The sequence below is a fragment of the Alexandromys fortis genome, unplaced genomic scaffold (genome assembly GCF_014885135.2).
Source record: "Alexandromys fortis isolate MF-2015 unplaced genomic scaffold, M_Fortis_MF-2015_v1.1 scaffold_19, whole genome shotgun sequence".
Classification (NCBI taxonomy): Eukaryota; Metazoa; Chordata; class Mammalia; order Rodentia; family Cricetidae; genus Alexandromys; species Alexandromys fortis.
The window spans coordinates 2,216,245-2,236,315 of record NW_026067890.1 but is presented as its reverse complement, the minus strand read 5'-3'; the positions used below and the strand labels follow the sequence as shown (position 1 = coordinate 2,236,315).

Here is a 20,071-nt window from a genome sequence, read left to right as displayed (position 1 = left end):
CACCAACAACAAAAAAAAAAAAAAAAAAAAAAACAAAAAAAAAAAAAAAAAAAAAAAAAAAAAAAAAAAAAGCAAGCTGGCAAACCGAATCTAAGACCACATTAGAAAAATCATCCGCCATGACCAAGTAGGCTTCATTCCAGAGATGCAGGGATGGTTTAACATATGAAAATCTGTCAATGTAATCCATCATATAAATAAACTGAAAGGAAAAAAAGGAAGTACATGATCATCTCGTTAGATGCTGCAGAAGCCTTCGACAAAATACAACATCCCTTCATGATAAAAGTCTTAGAGCAGGGATACAAGGAACATACCTAAACATAATAAAGGCAATATACAGCAAGCTAACAGCCAACATCAAATTAAATGGAAAGAAACTCAAAGTGAGCCCAATGAATCATGAACAAGACAAGGTTGTCCACCGTCCATATCTATTCAATATAGTACTTGAGGTTCTAGCAAGAGCCATAAAACAACTAAAGGAGATCAAGGGGATACAAATCAGAAAAGAAGTCAAACTGTCACTATTTGCTGATGATATGATAGTATAAATAAGTGACCCCAAAAATTCTACCAGGGAAATCCTACAACCCATAAACACCTTCAGTAATGCAGCAGGATACAAGATTAACTCAAAAAAAAAATCAGTAGTCCTCCTTTATACAGATGATAAATGGACTAAGAAATCAAGAGAAACATCACCCTTCACAATAGCCACAAATAACATAAAATATCTTGGGGTAACTCTAACCAAACAAGTGAAAGACCTGTATGACAAGAACTTTAAGTCTTTGAAGAAAGAAACTGAAGAAGATACCCGAAAATGAGATCTCCCATGCTCTACAGTAAGTAGAACTAACAGTAAAAATGGCAATCTTACCAAAAGCAATCTACAGATTCGATGCAATGCCCATCAAAATCCCAGCAAAATTCTTCACAGACATCAAAAGAACGATACTCAACTTCATATGGAGGGAAAAACAAGATAGCCAAAACAATCCTGTACAATAAAGGAACTTCTGGAGGCATCACAATCCCTGACTTCAAAATCTACTATAGAGGTACATTAATGAAAACAGCCTGATATTGACATAAAAACAGACAGGAGGACCAATGGAATCGCCTCAAAGACCCGGATATCAATCCACACGCCTACAAACAACTGATTTTTGACAAGAAGCTAAAAGTATAAAATGGAAAAAAGAAAGCGTATTCAACAAATAGTGCTGGCATAACTGAATATCAACATGTAGAAAAATGAAAATAGATCCATATCTATCACCATGTACAAAACTCAAGTCCAGATTCTGAGATTCCTGGAGGCAGAACCACCATTTTCAGACTGAGGTTGGGAGTCCTGCCTGAAGCTTGATGAGTAAAGCGCCCCTGACTGGACGGCACAAGGCAATCCCAAAGGAAAAAGAAACCCAAGTTTGGGGATCAGTAGACCAGCAAGAGGTGCAGCTGAACAGCTACGGGCTTCTCCCATAGATCCAGAAACAGCCCCAGGAGGAGATGAGGACTCAAGAGAAGATGTCTCAAGCTTACAAGAGGAAGTAGACCTAAGAGACACACGGTAGAGGTCAGAAACAGTCCTGCAGAAGGAAAGCTAGCAAAGGGAGCTCCACTGAGCTCCAGAGCCTGCATATACCCCAGAGCACAGGAAGTAGTAAGGGCAGAGCCTCCAGTCAGTGTTGGGTGGGGTCAGCCTGAGGCTCTTTCAGTGAAGGTGAAGCAACTGGAGCCTCTAGCAGATCCTGTATGTTGGTTCTGAGGCAGTAGCCTGCCTGGGCCTGAGGTACAGGGCTCATGTCTTGACCAGAAACCTCAGCTATGTCCAGGTAGCCTGTGGCAGGCTGCTAGGGGTAGCCAGGATGGGAAACATGTACAAAGCCCTGTACAAAGTCCTTGCCAAAGACCTCACTAAAGCAGCACTCTAGAGGCAAAGGCACGCAGAACTCTGTGAGTTCCTGGCCAGCCTGATCTATGTAGTGAGACCCCGTCTCAAAACTAACAAATGAGCGTACCTGTGCTCAGGCCAGGGGTGACTTGGTCCTGAACCCCTCAAACAATGATGGCCAGGAGAATTCTGCAGGAGGTGGGGCTACACAAGAAACTGACTTACCCCAGGGTAGGTGGAGTTCAGGACTCGGGAACAGGAAGGAAGATGTGTCAAGGGAGGAGTTTAGACTAAGTTAGCATTGGAGGACTGCTTTCTCTATTGGCTGTGGCTTGGTGTCTTACTCTACACAGATCTCCTTGGAAGAAGATGGACATTCAGAGGAGCTACCCTGGACAAGGGGTTGGAATCCCTGGGGCTCACAGGACAAGAGGGGACAACTTTTGGACTTTGGCTGGGGTCTCACCAAAGAGCCCTGTAACTACTAAGCACCCCTCCCTCTAGGGTGTGCCCTGCCCCTCACTGACTTACACCAAGAAGAGAGGTGAAAAGGGAAGAAAGGAGAGACACTGACTAGAGAAGAAAAGGAAGCAGTAGAGGAAGAGAAAAGCCACATAGGAGTGGGTGACAGAAAAGCCCAGAGAGGTCAGACCTATGGCAACTCTAGGGTCGGAGGACATCAAGAGAGGACAGGGTGAGCATCAGGAGTGCCCCAGCACAGAACCCAGGGGCAGGGAGCCAAGGGGGTGAGCCGACTATGTCCCATGGGACCTACTGGCCACTCGAGTTCTCAGGGGGTCGAGCTGGACCTGGGGAACTCGGGGACATGTGTGAGCATGAGGCCTCCATCGAGTCTGGGGAAGAACAGCTTTCTGACCTCTTTGCCATGAAGCCAGCACCTGAAGCCCGAAGCCTTAAGGGCCCAGAAACCCCTTCATTCCCCCACTACCTGCCGGCTGACCCTCGGCCACTTGCATATCCCTCACATACATTTGGCCCAGATAGGAAGGCTTTGGGGCCTGGCATTTACAGTAACCTGGAGAGCTACAACCCCAGGGCCGTGTCTGTGAAGGAGGAGCCTCGTGGGCCAGAGGGCAGCCGAGGTGGCTACAATCCCCTGCAGTACCAAGTGGCACATTGTGGGCAGACAGTGGTGCTCCTTCCCCCGACCCTGGCAGCATCTGGGCAGCAATTACACGTCCTCCAGGCAGGCCCCTGTGGCTGCTGCCTCTCCCTGCAGCCCCCTTCTGAAGGTTCCCTCCCCAGCTGGGCCCTCACACAAGGGCAAGAAGGCAGTGAACAAAGACAGCACCGATTACGACATGAACACAACATAGCAGTGCGCAAGAGCCAGGACAAGGCCAAGAGGCGCATTATGGAGACACAGCAAAAGATGCTGGAGTACAATGGCTGAAAATGAGCATCTGTGTAGTCTATGGAGCAGCGCACCCCTTCGTAACCTCTTCTGCCAGATCCCTGAGGCCGCCAGCCTTATCAAGGGCATGGGGGGGGGGGGGGCTGCAGCTGAGCCTGCCTGGCAGACTGTGGACACCAAACCCTGCCAGCCCTCACCCTCCTAGGTCCCCAGAGTCCTGAATAGGCCAAGCCTAAAACAGGGATCATGAACAATGGCAGCAGTAGCTGGGAAGGTCAGGACCTTAATGATTCTGTGGCTGAATAAACTACACTGTGGCTTGAAAAAAAAAACAAAACAAAAACCAAAAAACTTCAAGTACAAATGGATCAAAGATCTCAATATAAAATCAACCACACTGAACCTCATAGAAGAGAAAGTGGGAAGTACACTTGAATGTACAGGAGACCACTTCTTAAATAAAACCCCAGTAACATAGACACTGAAAGCAACAATTAATAAATGGGACCTCCTGAAACTAGAAGCTTCTGTAAAGCAAAAGACACTGTCAACAAGACAAAAGGACAGCCTACAGAATGGGAAAAGTTCTTCACCAACCCCACATCAGACAGAGGACTTATCTCTAAAATATACAAAGAACTCAAGAAACTGGACATCAAAAGGACAAATAATCCAATAAAACTATGGGTACAGACCCAAACAGAAAACTCTCAACAGACAAATCTCAAATGGCTGAAAGATACTTAAGGAAATGTTCAGCATCCTTAGCCACGAGAGAAATGCAAATCAAAACAACTCTGCGATTCCATCTTACATCTGTCATATGACCAAAATCAAAAACAATGATGACAGCTTATGCTGGAGAGGTTGTGGGGTAGGGGAACACTCCTTCATTGCTGGTGGGAATGCAAACTGGTACAGCCCCTTTGGAAATCAGTATGGCAATTTCTCAGAAAATTAGAAAACAACCAGCGATATCACTTTTGGGCATATACCCAAAGGATGCTCAATCATACCACAAGAACATGTGCTCAAATATGTTCATAGCAGCATTATTCATAATAGACAGAACCTGGAAGCAACCTAGATGCCCCTCAGCTGAAGAATAAAGAAAATGTGGTACACTGACAAAATGGAGTACTACACAGTGGTAAAAAAATAATGACATCTTGAAATTTGCAGGCAAATGGGTGGATCTAGAAAAAAAAAAAGATATTGAGTGAAGTAACCCAGACCCAGAAAGACAAATATAATATGTACTCACTCATAAGTGACTTTCAGACATAAAGCAAAGAAAAAACCAGGCTACAGTCTCCAGCCCCAGAGAACCTAGACAACAAAGAGAACCCTAAGAGAGACATACACAGATATACAGAGGAAGGAGAAAAAGACAAAATCTCCTGAGTAAACTGGGAGTGTGGGAGTCATGGGAGAGGGTAGAAGTAGAGAGGGAGGAAGATAGGGGAGCAGAGAAAAATGTATAGCTCAATAAAAGAAAAAAGGGGGGAAAAGTAAGAAAAATACTAATAGGTCAATTTAATAATGGTAATACTGAATGGGCATTGCATAATCAAGTTAGTCAATATGCATATGAAAAATTTCATTATTATGTGATAGTGTTATTATTGACCTACATAGGGGCAGTGTACACCTTCAATGGAAAACACATGCCTCATTAAACCCCCATCATTTCCCAAGGAAAGGGAGTGTACACCTGCACAGAAAGACATGTGGTAGGTTGCTCACATCAGTTTAATATTGAATAACAAAATATCACAAATAATTCAAGGTCAATCAACAGGAAAACAAGTCATGGTCTAGTCATATATTAGAATACTATACAATATAAAAGGCAATCATACAATTGAATTTTAGAGCTGTTATGGCTGAGGGAAAGAAATGATACAGAAACATACTATTTAATACACTTAAGAACAAATAAAACCAAGCACTGATGGCAGCAGTCAGAAAGGTGATGACTCCATATGGTAATCTGAATGAAAAGGATCCCCCCAGAGGCTCATAGGGAGGGGTATTATTTACAAGGATTAGAAGGTGTGGCTTTGTTGGAGAAAGTGTACTACTGGGGATAGGCTTTGAGGTTTCAGATGCTCAAGCCACACCCAGTAATTCACTCTATTCCTGCTGCCTGTGGATCCAAATGCAGTTACCTCTGCAGAACCAAGTCTGCCTGCTTGCTGCCATCCTGATAATGGGCTGAACCTCTGAACTGTAAGCCAGCCCCAGTTAAATGCTTTTCTTTATAACACTTGCTATGGTCATGCTGTCTCTTCATAGCAATAGAAACTCTAATACACCCCCATAAGAGTAGTACACAGACTGGAAAAGCATATAAGGGAGACTTGAAGGGTTATATAATAATCTAAAATTTATTTGAATTAAAGTTATACTTATAAAAAGTCCAATTATATCCTTAACAGCAAATAACTAATATTAAGTACATTAAAAATTTGTTATTAAAGTTATAAAATCAAGTTAAGAAATCTCACTACAAAAGAGCAAATGGAGTGAAAGTCAAAAAGTAATCCACAGAAGAAATGAAAAGGTAAAGTCATGTAACAAGATGCTTAGCTTCACACAAAGATTTCACAGGAATGAACGCAAACCTTAGTGTCCATCAGGGGCAAATTCAAAGTTGACTAACAGTATCAGGAGCACAGGGAAATAAGCACCTTGGGATTCCCAGCGGGCATCATCGTTCAGGTGACAAGTATGTATCAGTGAAATTCTATATGGGTGGATGCATTACAATGTGAACAGGAAACTCACTGACTACTCACAGTAACCAAAATGTCAAAGCATTTAAAAGCCTACCAGTATTAAAAAAATAAATGAAGTCTACCAGTTTGAGAAGTAGTTAATTTAAGTTGTATCTGAATGACGAATAATAGCCATAGCATTAAAAAGGAGTATTTGAATTGATAGAGAATGATATCTTAAGATTTTTTTAAAAGTTATAATCAATATATCTAATAAAATTTTATTAGCATGGAAGAAAACCCCAAATGTATATCTATAACTTACATTGTTACAAATTTATAAACAAATATTTGTAAATTGCATACCATTCATATATACATAGAGAAAAGTCTAGAAAAAGATATCAAAATTATCTGCACTGAGTTGAGAATCAATACGATGACCTTAACAGAGGACCACCAGGTCACCCAGGAAGGGTGAGGCTGATGGCTGGGAAGTCGAGCAGAATAAAATGCCTAGGATGACTACATAATCTCTGAATGTAAGACTTTGAAAAATAAGCTTTCAATGTGAATTTCACATACTTGTTAGATGTTTAAAAATTTAATGCATGCATTTATTACTTTTATAGTTAATGAAATAACTAACTCTATGACATTTTCCAGGTACCTTTAACATTCTTACCTGCAAGGCTTTTTCCTTCTCATTTGTTAACTCCTGAGAATGTTTATTTGCCAATGATGCTGTGTGTGAGGCCCATTCACTCCGCAGTTTATCTAATTCTTGTGTTTTCTCTGATAACATCTATAATAGAGGTCAGTAAATATTAACAGGATAGTCTCTTGAATATGTTACACTTCAGACAAGGGCACTGGAAAGGAAACTTTGGCTTTCCAATGCATACTTAACATTTTTCCCACAGATTAACTTAAAGACATCAAGATGAGAATAAAAAAGATGACAGGTGACGCTTAAACCACCTTTAAACTTTTAATTTCATCCAGCTCTTCAGCGCCAAATCTTTTCCTCTGACATTAAGAAACCTGGGTTTATTAAGTCTCAACTAAGTTTACTTCTTATACCTAAGAAGTACTTCTTATACCTAAGGTATAAGTACAGTAGCATTGTCCCCCCACAGGGACCAAGTTGTACAGGAGTATTTCCTGCCTACAGCCATGTTGCTTAGCAAGTACTTTCACCCTAGATTTCAAAGATAAAGGGCAAAGTGTAGTGGCCACGACCAAAACCATGCTAAGCCCGTCAAAGGATTAATTCTAATCTTAATACTGGAAAAAAGGAAAGGATGGAAACTAAAAAGTCATTTTAAGCCAAACAAATAAATAAAATGCAAGGGCCAACAAGAGCTTCCATCGAGTCTGATGGCCTGAGTTTGATTCCTGATACCTATGGCAGAAAGAGAAACCCAACTCCCAAGTTGTCCTCTGGTCTCCACTCGCATGCCATGGTACACACATGCCTACACACAAACAGAAGCACACATACAATAAATAAATGAAATAATTTTTTAAAGGAAAGAATAAGTGATAGATACTAAGCATTGTCTTACTTAATGATGAGTGGAGTATCTAAAAGAAAGCATCCACTTAAGATAATTAACTAATAGGGGAAAGGGACAGAGATCCCATGGCAATATACTTTGAAAGAACGTACACAAAGGCTTGTGTTTAATTTAAGAAAGAATTCAGAAACAATGTCTGGATGACTTACAAAGACAAACTGAAACTTGAATTACCTCTTGTGTAACGTGCAGTTGCCTGGTAACATCGTCTAGTGATTTAGTCAATGATAATTTTTCTTCCTATTTATAAAAATAAAATTATGCAGCTTACAATTTAATACAATCATCCATAGCCAAACTATTCAAAGTGTAGCAAAATACAACACCATCATCATGCAAAGAGCCTATTGGACGTGCAAAAACTCAGGCCTTCTAAAAAGGAACCTGCATTTTCTTAAGACCCCAGATGATCTGTGCACCGTGAGTACTAGCTATGCAATGATCTAACCATTTAACCGAAATATTTTTTCCTTTTGTTTTTCAAGATAGGGTTTTACACAAAGTTTCTCTGTGTAGCCCTGGCTGTCCTAGAACTCACAGTATAGACCAGGCTATTCTCAAACTCACAGAGATCTGCCTGCCTTTGCCTACCAAGCACTGGGATTAAAAGTGTGTGGCACTGCCACCCAGCCCCAATTTTTCTTTCTTAAGCAGCAACACTACACCGTCCTTGTGCCACAAACTTTATGCAGCATTTTACAGTATTCAGAACATGTTCATATACTTATTTTCAAACATATTTGCTAGCTGATGTTGGATATAGTATGCTAAGATGTGTTACTTTTATGTTGCATTGTTTTAACTCTGTGAAGCTGTGATACTTTGCCTGTCTAGAATACCTGATGGTGTAATAAAGATCTGAACGGCCACAGTGAGGCAGGAGAAAAGGTAGGTGGGGCTGGCAGGCAGAGAATATATAGAAGGAGAAATCTGGGAGGAAAGAAGTGGCCAGAGAAGGAGGAGGACATCAGGGGTCAGCCATCCAGCTACACAGCAATCCACGGAGTAAGAGTAAGATTTACAGACGAGAATAAGAAAGCCCAGAGGCAAAAGGTAGATGGGGTAATAGAAGTTCAGAAAAGCTGGCAAGAAACAAGCCAAGCTAAGGCTGGACATTTATAACTAAGAATAAGCTTCCATGTGATTTATTTTGGAGCTGGATAGTGGGCCCCCCAAAAGAGCCAAAAATAAAAAAGAGTAAAAAACATTGCACTGCTACTACAAACTGGTACAATGGTGACATGGAATTCAGGTGCCTAAGGCCAGAGCAAAGCACTAAGTATTCTGGGCCCTAAGTTTCTCTACTGTGGGTCTAGTTCTAGACTTACAGCTATAGGCAGTAGCTAAACGAAAACCAATAAAATTCACTACAAAAAAAGAAAGGGCAATATGGCTCCTCAGCGATTTACAAAGTACTCAGTTTAAAAGAGTGACTTAAGTTCAAAGTCTTACCTTGCTGCATTTCAGACAGCCTGCTAGAAATTTCTTTATCTCTACATCATTTCCAGGTAAAAGCTTTAATGACAGGTGAATAAGATGCTTGAAAGGATTTGTCTCCACGACATTTAAAAATACTGGCAAGTTATCCAAAAGAGTCGCTGAAGAAATGAGCTGCAGCAGAAACCTTGGGAGAGAAAAGTCACATTATGGCACGCAGAACTGTGGAAACCCTGTCGCTGCATCACGGACTCCGACTCAGGCCATGAAGGAGGAAATTAAAAATCATAGGGGCTGTGTGAAAGAGGCTACAGAAAAAGATAAAGAGGAGTATGACAGGGTGCTGAACAAAAACAGTCCTTGAGTTCATAGCAGGAGACAAAAGAGGAAACAGAGAGAAAGCAAAAACTAAAAACAAAAACTCAGCATACCACAGGGGAGACCAGAGTACCAGCTCCTTTACTCTGGCAATTTACGTTTAAATTAAGAATTATCCTTTTCCCTGTAAACTCTCAGAATGATCACATAGCCTTGACTCACAAGACAAAGGTCTTTATAGAAGAATTATACCTAATAAACATGAAAAAAGTGTGTGGGGGTGGGGGCAGGCAACGCAAGCCTTTAATCCCAGCACCAGGGAGGCGAGGCAGGAGGCTCTCTGTGAACTGGAGCCCAGTCTGGTCTACACAGTAAGTTCCAAAACATACAGCACTACATAGTAAGACCCTGCATCAGAAAAATAGGGGGGAATCAGAAGTTTGTGGTGCAATCCTTTAATCTACAGAGCGAGTTCCAGGGCAGCCAGAACTACACAGAGAAACCCTGTTTAAAAAAAAAAAAAAAAACCAACTACAGAAAAACATTTCAGAGTTTCTAATATAACAAGATATTAAACAATAGTCAGCAGTTGTTCAAGCCAAGAAACAGTCCAAGGTGAACTTATCATGATCAGGAGTCAGCAGCACAGGACCATGAACGTAAATGCAATCACTACAAAAACAAAAATGCTATTAAATAGTTCAACTAGCTTGGTGCTGGAGAGACAGCTCAGCAGTTAAGAGTACTTGCTGCTCTTTCCAAGGACCTGAATTCAGTTCCTAGCACCCAGGTTGGGCAGCTCACATCTGCCTGCAGCTCTAGGAGATTTGACACACCATCTGACCTCCAAGGACCCCCATACACACAGAGACACATAAATAAGAAATGAATCTTAGGCTGTGTAGTGGCAGCACACACCTTTAATTCCAGCACTAAGAAGACAGAGGCAGGCAAATCTCTGTGAGTTCAAGGCCAGCCTTGACTACAGAGTGAGTTCCAGACAGCCAGCGCTATACAGAGAAACTTTGCCTCAGAAAACCAAAAAAAAAAAAAAAAAAGAAAGAGAGAGAGAGAGAGAAGATGAAGATTAATAAATAAATCTTGGTAAAACAATTATTTTTAAAGAAAACTTTAACAGCTACATCAAACCATGTAAATTAAGGTTCAAATATTTCTTATTTTAGTCAAGATTTCTTTTTTATTTTATGCGCATTGATATTTTATCTGTATATATGTCCGTGTGAGGGTGCTGGAGCTCCTGAAACTGGAGTCACAGAGAGTAGTGAATTGTCATGTGGGTGCTGGGAATTGAATCCTGGTCCTCTGGAAGAGCAGCCAGTGTACTTAACCACTGAGCCACCTCTCCAGCCCCCAGTTAAGATTTCTTAAAATTTGGGGTTTAACTGAACCCTAATCCCAGCTTAAAAATAAATAAATAAATAAATAAATAAATAAATAAATAAATAAATAAATGGGGACGTTTGTGATACATGGAAAATAACTTTGTATCACTCATCTCTCAAAGAGGAGTCTGTGTAGAGGTCTAGTGCCATGGCACTCCCAGCCTCACCTTGGAGTCTCTTTCACATGTTCCAGGGTACACTGCTGAAGGAGGTCTATAAACTTCTGTGGAAAAGCTAAGAAGTCCACCAGGAGACCTTGCTGCAATTTTAAACTATACAGAAAACAGAAAAACAGTTCTTCAGAAACTTAATTACTATCTTTAGTTATCATTCATAGACTGAAATATTCTTTATTTACTAATGTCATCACTATTTAATGTTACGCCTAAAATCCGAATCCCCAAAACATCACCAGAAGATTGTATCCGTTACTAAAGCAAAGTGTTTAAAAAAAAAAAAAAACTAAACAGGGAACTTTTGATTTGAATCAACTTTATCTAACGGGAGTTGAGAAAGTCAGCCAAAGCATCAAAATTCTGAGCTATTTAATATATAATAATATAAAAACTAATAATCTATAAAACATTTATCTTTTAAAATACTCTGTCAACAATTATAAGACAGTCAGTATTCCCAGAATAACTTACCATCTGAACAGGTGCTTCAAAAAAGAACAGTGTAAACACATAAAATTCAGAAAGTAATTCCTAGACCATACATAGGGCCAGCAAATAAGAAAGTACTTACCTTTGAAAATCTTCCTCAGATATAACAAGGTTATATAGAAAAAATGGATCTGTATCATCAGTCAGACGGATGACTAAATCCTAAAGAAAAGATTACTTTTTAAAAAAATGTTTTCAGTAGATCTTTTGTAAAAGTACATGATTCAACATCAATTTATCAGTTTTATGTCAGAGTCCTGTTTGCTGGTGCTGCTTAATTTTACTAGTCTTGAGAAAGTGAGCATCTTAAACAGGGGCAGACATTCGGCTCCACGAGACCTGCATGGGGTGCGCAGAAGCTGGCGAAATACTGGAAGTTAGGGCATCTTCTATGAGGTCAGAGAAGGGAAGAGCAGCTTTGCACTCTGGCACCACGGGAAGACTCAACGACTGTATTTTCAGTTTCCCTCAACTTAACTGGTCTGGTATTTCAAAAGCAGCAAACACAATCAGCAAAACTGACAATCATACACAAAAAAAGGAAGGGGCTTTTGTCGCTCAGATGGTAAGTATCAGGTGACGTTTCCAGGGCTTCCCAGGAGGCCTCCCACTCCAGCTGCCCACTAAAGAGACAATCCATGGGTTTCCTTTTCTAATGAAATGGGTTCCTTTCATAAAGACACTTGCCAGGTTGTTAAATTCAAAGTGTGACAGAAATCACAGCTGACAGGCAGGTACACAAAAACAATCAACTTCAGAGAACACTGGCCCAAGGAAAACCCATACCTTGTAAGAGGAGCTAACAAAGAACCTGAGGAAAGTCTACTCATTTCTAAGGAGCTATGAGGGGCTTGGAAACATTGAAGCAATTTATTAATGAGGCTTAAAAAAAAAAAAGAGGTGCCATATGTAAGATTAACATGTAAGAATGTTACTCTCTGTTCTAGAAAATTGACAAACTGGGGGCTTACCATACATACCTCAGAACAGCCTGTGATCCAGTAACTTCTACTTAAGTACTTCTTGAAAGTCGCCTCAGATGCTACTGAAAACCAACAGCAAGCCAAAAACTACAGTTCCTGCTAACTACAACATGCTTGCATGTGTTCAGGGAAAGTTGCAACACAGAAAACATATGTTACACTTAGTCCTTCGGCCTATATCTTTAGTGCTGTCAATTTTTTTTTTAAGATAGAGCATCAATTATATAGCCCAGGTTGGATGCCAAAGAACTCTCAATCCTTCTTCTTCCTCTTGAATACTGGGATTATAGGCATGTATTCAACTCAATTTTGAAGTTAACATCAAATTCACACTCTAAATCAAAATGTAAAATAAGCTAATCTTTTAAATGCTCAGAGCATAACCAGATTGTTACATCAACCCCTAATTCTTCTTGGATTTAGTAATACATGGTATAATTAAATTTAAATGGCTGGCTTAGATTTCACCACCCTATTCTTTTTTTTTTTTTAAATTTTCCGAGACAGGGTTTCTCCATAGCTTTTGGTTCCTGTCCTGGAACTAGCTCTTGTAGACCAGGCTAGCCTTGAACTCAGAGATCCGCCTGGCTCTGCCTCCTGAGTGCTGGGATTAAAGGCGTGCGCCACCACGGCCCGGCTCACCACCCTATTCTTGCAACAGTTATAAAATGACCCAAAAATTTTTAAAATGGATAACAAAATAACAAGAGTCATCTTTTTTAAACTCCATAATTTTATTATAATAGCAAAAAGACCGGGAGAGCACAAGTAGTTCACCACTACCATAAACTGGACAGCAGAATTTCTCATGTTTAGGGAAATGCAAGAGTCAGCATATGTGGAATACAATGGGTAAGCCTCACCTGGTAAAACCACCTTAGTGATTATAGGATGACTAAGTATAGGTAAGTACAGATCTCATTTTCTTAAAACAAAATAAAACCACAACAATAATTACATCACACAAATGCTCATATTTCAAAAGGAACTAGATACCAACCTTTCTGTGCACTGGATTAGAAAGTGACTGTAGTTCAATGCTCACTCTGACACTTCCTCTCCTGGGAAGACAAAAAGACAGGAACAACTCAGAAATGTTCAAGGGACATGAGTTCCACTACCCAAACACCAGTTAACCATCCTGACCACAAGCCTCTCCACAGGTGCCCTCAAGCTTATGAACAGGTTCTAGAATGTACGCTGGGCACGGCTGCTCTAATAAATAACAAGTAATCCTTAATGGAAGGCTTAATTTTTGTCACTTTTAAAATGAAGATGCTGTGGACTAAATGGGGAGAACAATCAGGGTGCCTATTGCTTGTATTCTGGTAAGTAACTTACTGCCAGATTCTAAATAGCATCTACTAAGAAACAGACCATCAATTTAGTAACAACTTTTAGATCTGAAAATTACCACTGCAATGATCAAACTGACTTACAGACAGATACTATCTTAAAAAGTTAAAATATTATAATATTTACATTATTTTTATACTCAAGGAAATGACATCACTATCCTGTTACATACATAAACCCAAAAACAAATCTACAGAAAACATTTTCTGTGCATTATATTCACATAAGTATTTTCAACAAGTTTACTATTATCTGCCTCATTCACTCTGAGAGAGTGAAGCCACAACACTCCACATTCTATGCAGAATCCATTATGAACAAGGATTAAAAGTAGTAATAACACTAAACTGAGGAACAAAATAAAGGTAAAATTAGTGAAAAACATTTACATATTTCAAAACTATTCTGCTAAATTCAGCAACAAGGGCCTTTCTCTGATATGTGTGTATATGTGTGTGTGTGGAGTAAACAAATTTGTGTTGGTTTAAGTATGAATGGCCCCCCATAGGTTCATATGTTTGAACACTTGATCCCAAGTTAGTGGAACTTCCAGAAGGATGAGGAGCTGTGACCTTTGGGGAGGGGTGTGTCACTGGGGATGGGCTTTGAGGTTTCTAGGGACTTGGACCATTCCCAGTGTGGTCTGTCTCCTGCTTGCCCTCAGATGTTGCTTCAGCTACCTGCTACCTCCCACTCTGCCATCATGGACCCTAATTCTGAAATTTAAGCCTAAAAGAAGCATTTCTTCTACATGTTACTATAGTCATGGTCTCTTATCACAGCAATAGAAATGTAAAACAAAACTGAATCTGCTCAAGTTTAAGTTCTAAAGATTTGGTTTAAACTTTTCCATATTCTACTTATCTACAACAGAAGTAAAAAGGATAGACAGACAGAGCAACTGACAATGGATGGGGAAAGAGGAAAGGGACAAGATTCAACTGCTAAGATCTTTTTTAAGCTTGGATTTGCAATTCTATATTGTTTTAAAATGTATCATTTTAGCCTGGTGGTGGTGGCATATACCCTTAATCCCAGCACTCAGGAGGCAGAGACAGGTGGACCTCTGTGAGTTCGAGGCCAGTCTGGTCTACAGAGCAAGTCCAGGACAGGCTCCAAAGCTACACAGAGAAACCCTGGAGAATCCCTGTCTCTAAAAACCAAAAACCAAATAAAAAAAAAAAGAGAGAGAGAGAAAAGAAAGAAAAAAAAGAAAACACACATACACAACCAATGAGAAATAAAGTTTCCTTTATCTACATTTAAGAATTATTTAATTTGGATATTCTCTGCCTTTTGGTAAGTTTGGATAAAGGTTTGTCTATTTTTTTGATATTCTCGAAGAACCAACTTTGTCTCATTGATATTTTGTATTGTTTTCTTTGTTTCTATTTTGTTGATTTCAGTTCTCAATTTGATTATTTCTTGCCATCTAGTTCTCTTGGGTGAGTTTGCTTCTTTTTGTTCTAAAGTTTTCAAATGTTCTGTTAATTCATTAATGTGGGATTTTTTTCCAGCTTCTTTATGTAGGCATTTAGTGCTATGGACTTTCCTCTTAACACTGCTTTCATTGTGTCCCATAAATTTGGGTATGTTGTGTGATCGCTTTCACTGAATCTTAGGAAGTCTTTAATTTCTCCCTTTATTTCTTCCTTGACCCATTGATGCTTCAGGTGAGCATTGTTATTCAATTCCCATGTGTTTGTACACATCAGAAAAAAATAATGGATGGAGCCAAAAAAAAATCATATTGAGTGAGGTAACCCAGACCTAGAAAGACAAATATAATATGTACTCACTCATAAGTGGTTTTTAAACATAAAGCAAAGAAAACCAGCCTACAAATCACAATCCCAGAGAACTCAGACAGCAATAAGGACCCTCAGAGAGACATACACGGATCTACTCTACATGGGAAGTAGAAAAAGACAAAATCTCCTGAGTAAATTGGGAGCATGGGAAGCATGGGAGAGGATTGAAGAGGAGAGCAAAGAAAAATGCATAGCTCAATAAAATCAATTAAAAAAAGAAAAACCCAAAACCACCTCTAGAAATATGTGGTAGGAAAATTTGAGATTGCAGCTATAGCATCTCAAGCCACAAATCTTATTTGCTGTATTAGAAAGATCCATGATATAAGAGCATTAAGACAAATAAATAAAATCCCAGTGAAATACACTACTTATCTTGAGGCCACACCTTAAACATTGTTTGTAACTGAATAACACCCTCTAGACCAGTCAGATCTAGCCAGGTTGGTTTACTTATTTATTTTTAAATAAAGATCTTAAACATTAGACACCAGAGCTGGAGTTCAGCCCATTGCTGCCATCTAGAAGCTGTGATCTTATCCTCTCGGTGCACAAAAGACAAAAGCTACCGTAAGCCAGGTACTCTGCTGGGTGCTAAGGATACAAACAGAAGCAAACACAGTTCATGTCCGCAAACTGAAGTCAGACCAAGTTACCTAGATTTATCTGATTGTTTTAGGGCTCAAGAGACCGAAAAGAAGAGCTATTAATGTCTACTGAGTGTCTACACTGCTGGATACCTGAGAAAGAGAGAGAGCAAGAGAGAAAGAGAGAGACAGGGAAAGAGAGAGACAGAGAGAGAGCGCGCTATCCCAATCCATAATAATCTTGGTGGTTATTTCCCTTACAGAGAAGAACCCAAGGCACATCACAAAGCCCAAACTTGAACTTATCTCTTTACTACATAATGCTACCTAAAAAATGATTAAAGACAATCTCAATTAGGCACCCAGTTTTATAGTTGGTCTCAAACTCAGAGCGTCACCTGCCCCTGCCTCAATGCTAGAATCCTACCACACCTGGCCATCTAGTCAACTTTCAAAGATCCTTACTGGAAAGGGATTTAAGCTACACCTTGGGGCTCTGGGGAGATGGCACAGAAAGTGCCTGCCACACAAGCATGAGGATCCGAATTTGATCCCCAGTACCCAAATTAAAAGCTGACTGTGGGACTGGGGAGACAGCTCGGTGGTTAAAAGCACATACTTGTTCTCTCACAGTCTGCACCCCAGCCCACACCAAACAGTCCACAAAGGCCTCACTCCAGCTCTGAAAGACCTGACACTCGGCTCCCTTTCCAGGCACATATGCTCACTCCCGCAACACCCCCCACATGCTAAGATATAAACACACCACACACACACACAAATTTTTTTTTAGGTCAATGTGTTTGTATACATCTGTAGCCCTAGGGGTCGGGACAGTGTAGTGTCAGGAGATCCCCAGGGCTCACAGGCCAGCCAGTCTAGTCAATTAGTTTGTAAGGTACTATGTTCAATGAGACCATGTCTCAAAAAATAAGGCGGAGAGTCAGCCAGATGAGTCAGTGGGAAAGACACTTGCTCCCAAGCCTGACAGGCTGGATTCCATCCCTGGAACCCACAAAACCTACATGGTCAAAGAAGAGAACAGACTCCTCTGTTGTCCTCTGACCTCCACAAGCACACTGTGGCACACATACCCTCCCCTGACTCCTCTCCACAGATATTAAATATATACATGCAATTTCTTAAATAAAGAATTTTAAGGTGGAGACAATTTTTAAAAAGATACCAGAAGCCAACCTCTGGTTTCCACACTCATTCATATTCATACACATATTGACATTGCACACACACACACACACACACACACACACACAGACCCCTGGGGAGTCATGAAAGGGAAGAGCACGAGTGGAGCTCCGGTAGAGAGCACAAGGCATTAAGAGTGGAGCTCTGGTAGAGAGCACAAGGCATTAAGAGTGGAGCTCTGGTAGAGAGCACAAGGCATTAAGAGTGGAGCTCCGGCAGAGAGCACAAGGCATTAAGAGGAGCTAAGTTCCTCTGACCATGGAAGAGTTTAGAGATCAAAACAAAAGAGCAGGTGGCTATCCAAGGCTGGGTTTAGAGATCTCACCATTTCTCCCAGGTAGGGTACCCTGAGAGTTACACTACCCTCTACCCAACTGCTTTCCCTTCCTCTATGCCTTTATTATACTTTATTAGACTACTTATGCAATCACACCTTACTAATAACTAAGGCTTAGGGAATATTTAATATATACTAGTTGCTATTATAAGCACTTTGTATGCATTAAATTATTTCATCTTCAATAACAATCCTATGAGGTAGGTACTATTATTCTGAATTTTAAAATGAGAAAAAAATGTTAATAAACTGTGTAAGAGTGGGGCTGGGAGTACAGTACAGTGGTAAAGTCTATGATAGCATTTTGCAAGGACTGACATGAGTCAATCCACAGAAACACACACACAGAGTAAACAAACTGTCTTTAGACTTAAAGAATCTAGGTTGTCCTTCCTATAGGTTAGGGATTAGCAAAATTATTCTGCACGAAGCCAGAGAGTAAATATTTCAGACTTTGAAGACTGTAGAGTTTCTGCTATTGTTGCTGAGGACCGACACGCTTCCTACAATAAAGACCACAGAGCTATATTCCCACTAATACCCCATATAGTTACTCACTGAAGCCCTTGTGCAGAAGCAACCACACAGTTGGTAACAGAGAAGGATGCCTGTGTCCCAGCAAAATCTGATTTAGGAAGAGTGGTTGCTCTTTGCCATAGCTGATAGTAATATCAGGTTTCTAAACAAATTTTAAAAGCTGAAATTGGGTTTTAACACGGTTAACTCTGATTACAAAGTGTTGGAGAAGAGTTGAGAGTGTCAAGCTTCGAATCACAAGTAATGTCCCATGTTGCCCAACAGAAGCAAAACAAACGCACAACTGTGAGTCATAAGTGTCATTTTAAATTGTCTACAGTCACATTAGAAAGCCCCTAGCTTTGAAAGTAAATTTAATTTGAATACATTTAACCCCATATACTCTAAAAATAGCTGTAACGGATAATCACCATAACATTGAAATTTACATTCTTGTTACTAGCATGTCTTCAAAATCTACAATCAATTTTTACACTTAGGGACATCAGTTTGGAGTAGGTCACGCCTAATAACTGTATGTAGATAATGGCCACATACTGGACAGCACAAACTAATCACCAGTTAGAGACTGGGGGTTGTGTAGATCATTGTACAGCTTGCTGAGGGAAGGCATAAGTTCAACGGCCAAAGCCAAGAAGACAATGAAAATAATCGACAGATTCCCTGTATATGGCTGATGATCTCAGCCCATTCTGACTGCTTTGCCAGTTGGTTCTAGACCCAATTCTAAATTGTAAACCATGGTTTAACTAGCAACTCAATAATCCGATGTCTTCATTTTTTTTCAGGCAATATTTCTTCACCGTTTAGTTTCTACATACACTTTCGCGCCTGATTTCCAGTGAAATCATATGGGCATGTACTAAATCAGTTTTACAAATGAGCATACAAGATTCACAGAAACTAAATAACAGCTAAAAACAAGTATTGGTTAAAACGGGAGCAATCAGATCTCATTTCTAATCAAACCTATCTGAGCCTTGATAGCATCACCTGTGATTAATGTTCCACGTTTGCATTTGTCTGTGAGACAGGTTTAATGTTCTCTACCACACTGTTAACTCCGTGAAGATCACGAGACCCCATCCAGCTTTACGCGTTCACAGTATTCACTGACTGAACAGAGTTCCTGACTTTCCAGTGTTTGGGGTTGGTTAAATGTATCTTTGCTTTGTAACTGACGTGCAGGTGGAGCCCAAGAATATCACTGAAAAAAAACCAAAAACCTTTTTTTTTTTTTTTTAATTGAAGTTCTAAAGCTTCACTCCCACTATCCTTCGAAGGAGATCATGAGCGAGGGGCTGGTGCGGACCCTTCCCTCAAGTCACCGTGAAGCTTCGCTGAAACTAACTGCAGAGGAGAGGATCCGAACTCCCACCCAGAGAAAGCAGGCAGGGGCTCGGTCCCGCTCAGAGCCAGGACCTTAGCGCGAGGGGAGTCGGTTTCCCGTTCCCTCGTTCCCTTTCGTCGAGTCCCCTCCGCAGCCGCCGACTCGGCGACACACAAATGTAACCCCGGGGTCCCCGCAGGGTCCCTTCCCATGCCCCGGTGGTCAGTCCGCCACGGCCGCGGAGCGAGTCCCGTTGAGCCCGGCCGCCATCTTCCCTATTGGCTCGACCCCAACCGCCACCCGCCGGCGCCCACAGGCGCGGCCCTCACCTCTCCTCACAGTCTTTGCATTTCACTTGCAAGGGGACAAGGTCCTGGAACAGAACTTGACTCATGTCGGACCGCTGCCCCGACGGCTGTGCGAAAAAGCCCAGCAGGCCTGGGCCTCAGTGCCAGTTTGTAAGAAGTCCCCGGCCTGACAGAGTTTGAGTTTGGCGCTCAGCTCCCGCGGAGGAGGCGGGGAA

General features: G+C 40.8%; 1 protein-coding gene and 1 pseudogene across 2 annotated transcripts in view; one reads left to right on the top strand and one right to left on the bottom strand.

The window, feature by feature from the left end:
* The window catches only part of Sass6 (SAS-6 centriolar assembly protein), a 39,249-nt gene extending 19,182 nt beyond the window's left edge, over positions 1-20,067 (bottom strand). For both annotated transcript variants that reach the window (XM_050147714.1, XM_050147798.1), the window contains exons 1-7: positions 19,878-20,067; positions 13,385-13,445; positions 11,484-11,563; positions 10,904-11,008; positions 9,031-9,202; positions 7,753-7,818; positions 6,684-6,803 (exon numbers count right to left, since the gene is read on the bottom strand). In XM_050147714.1, the coding sequence (XP_050003671.1) occupies positions 6,684-6,803; positions 7,753-7,818; positions 9,031-9,202; positions 10,904-11,008; positions 11,484-11,563; positions 13,385-13,445; positions 19,878-19,942 (669 nt within the window). In that variant the 5' untranslated portion in view covers positions 19,943-20,067. The remainder of the gene's footprint in view (positions 1-6,683; positions 6,804-7,752; positions 7,819-9,030; positions 9,203-10,903; positions 11,009-11,483; positions 11,564-13,384; positions 13,446-19,877) is intronic.
* LOC126508205 (CCAAT/enhancer-binding protein epsilon-like) lies at positions 2,661-3,483 on the top strand (annotated as a pseudogene).
* Positions 20,068-20,071: the final 4 nt, after the last annotated feature.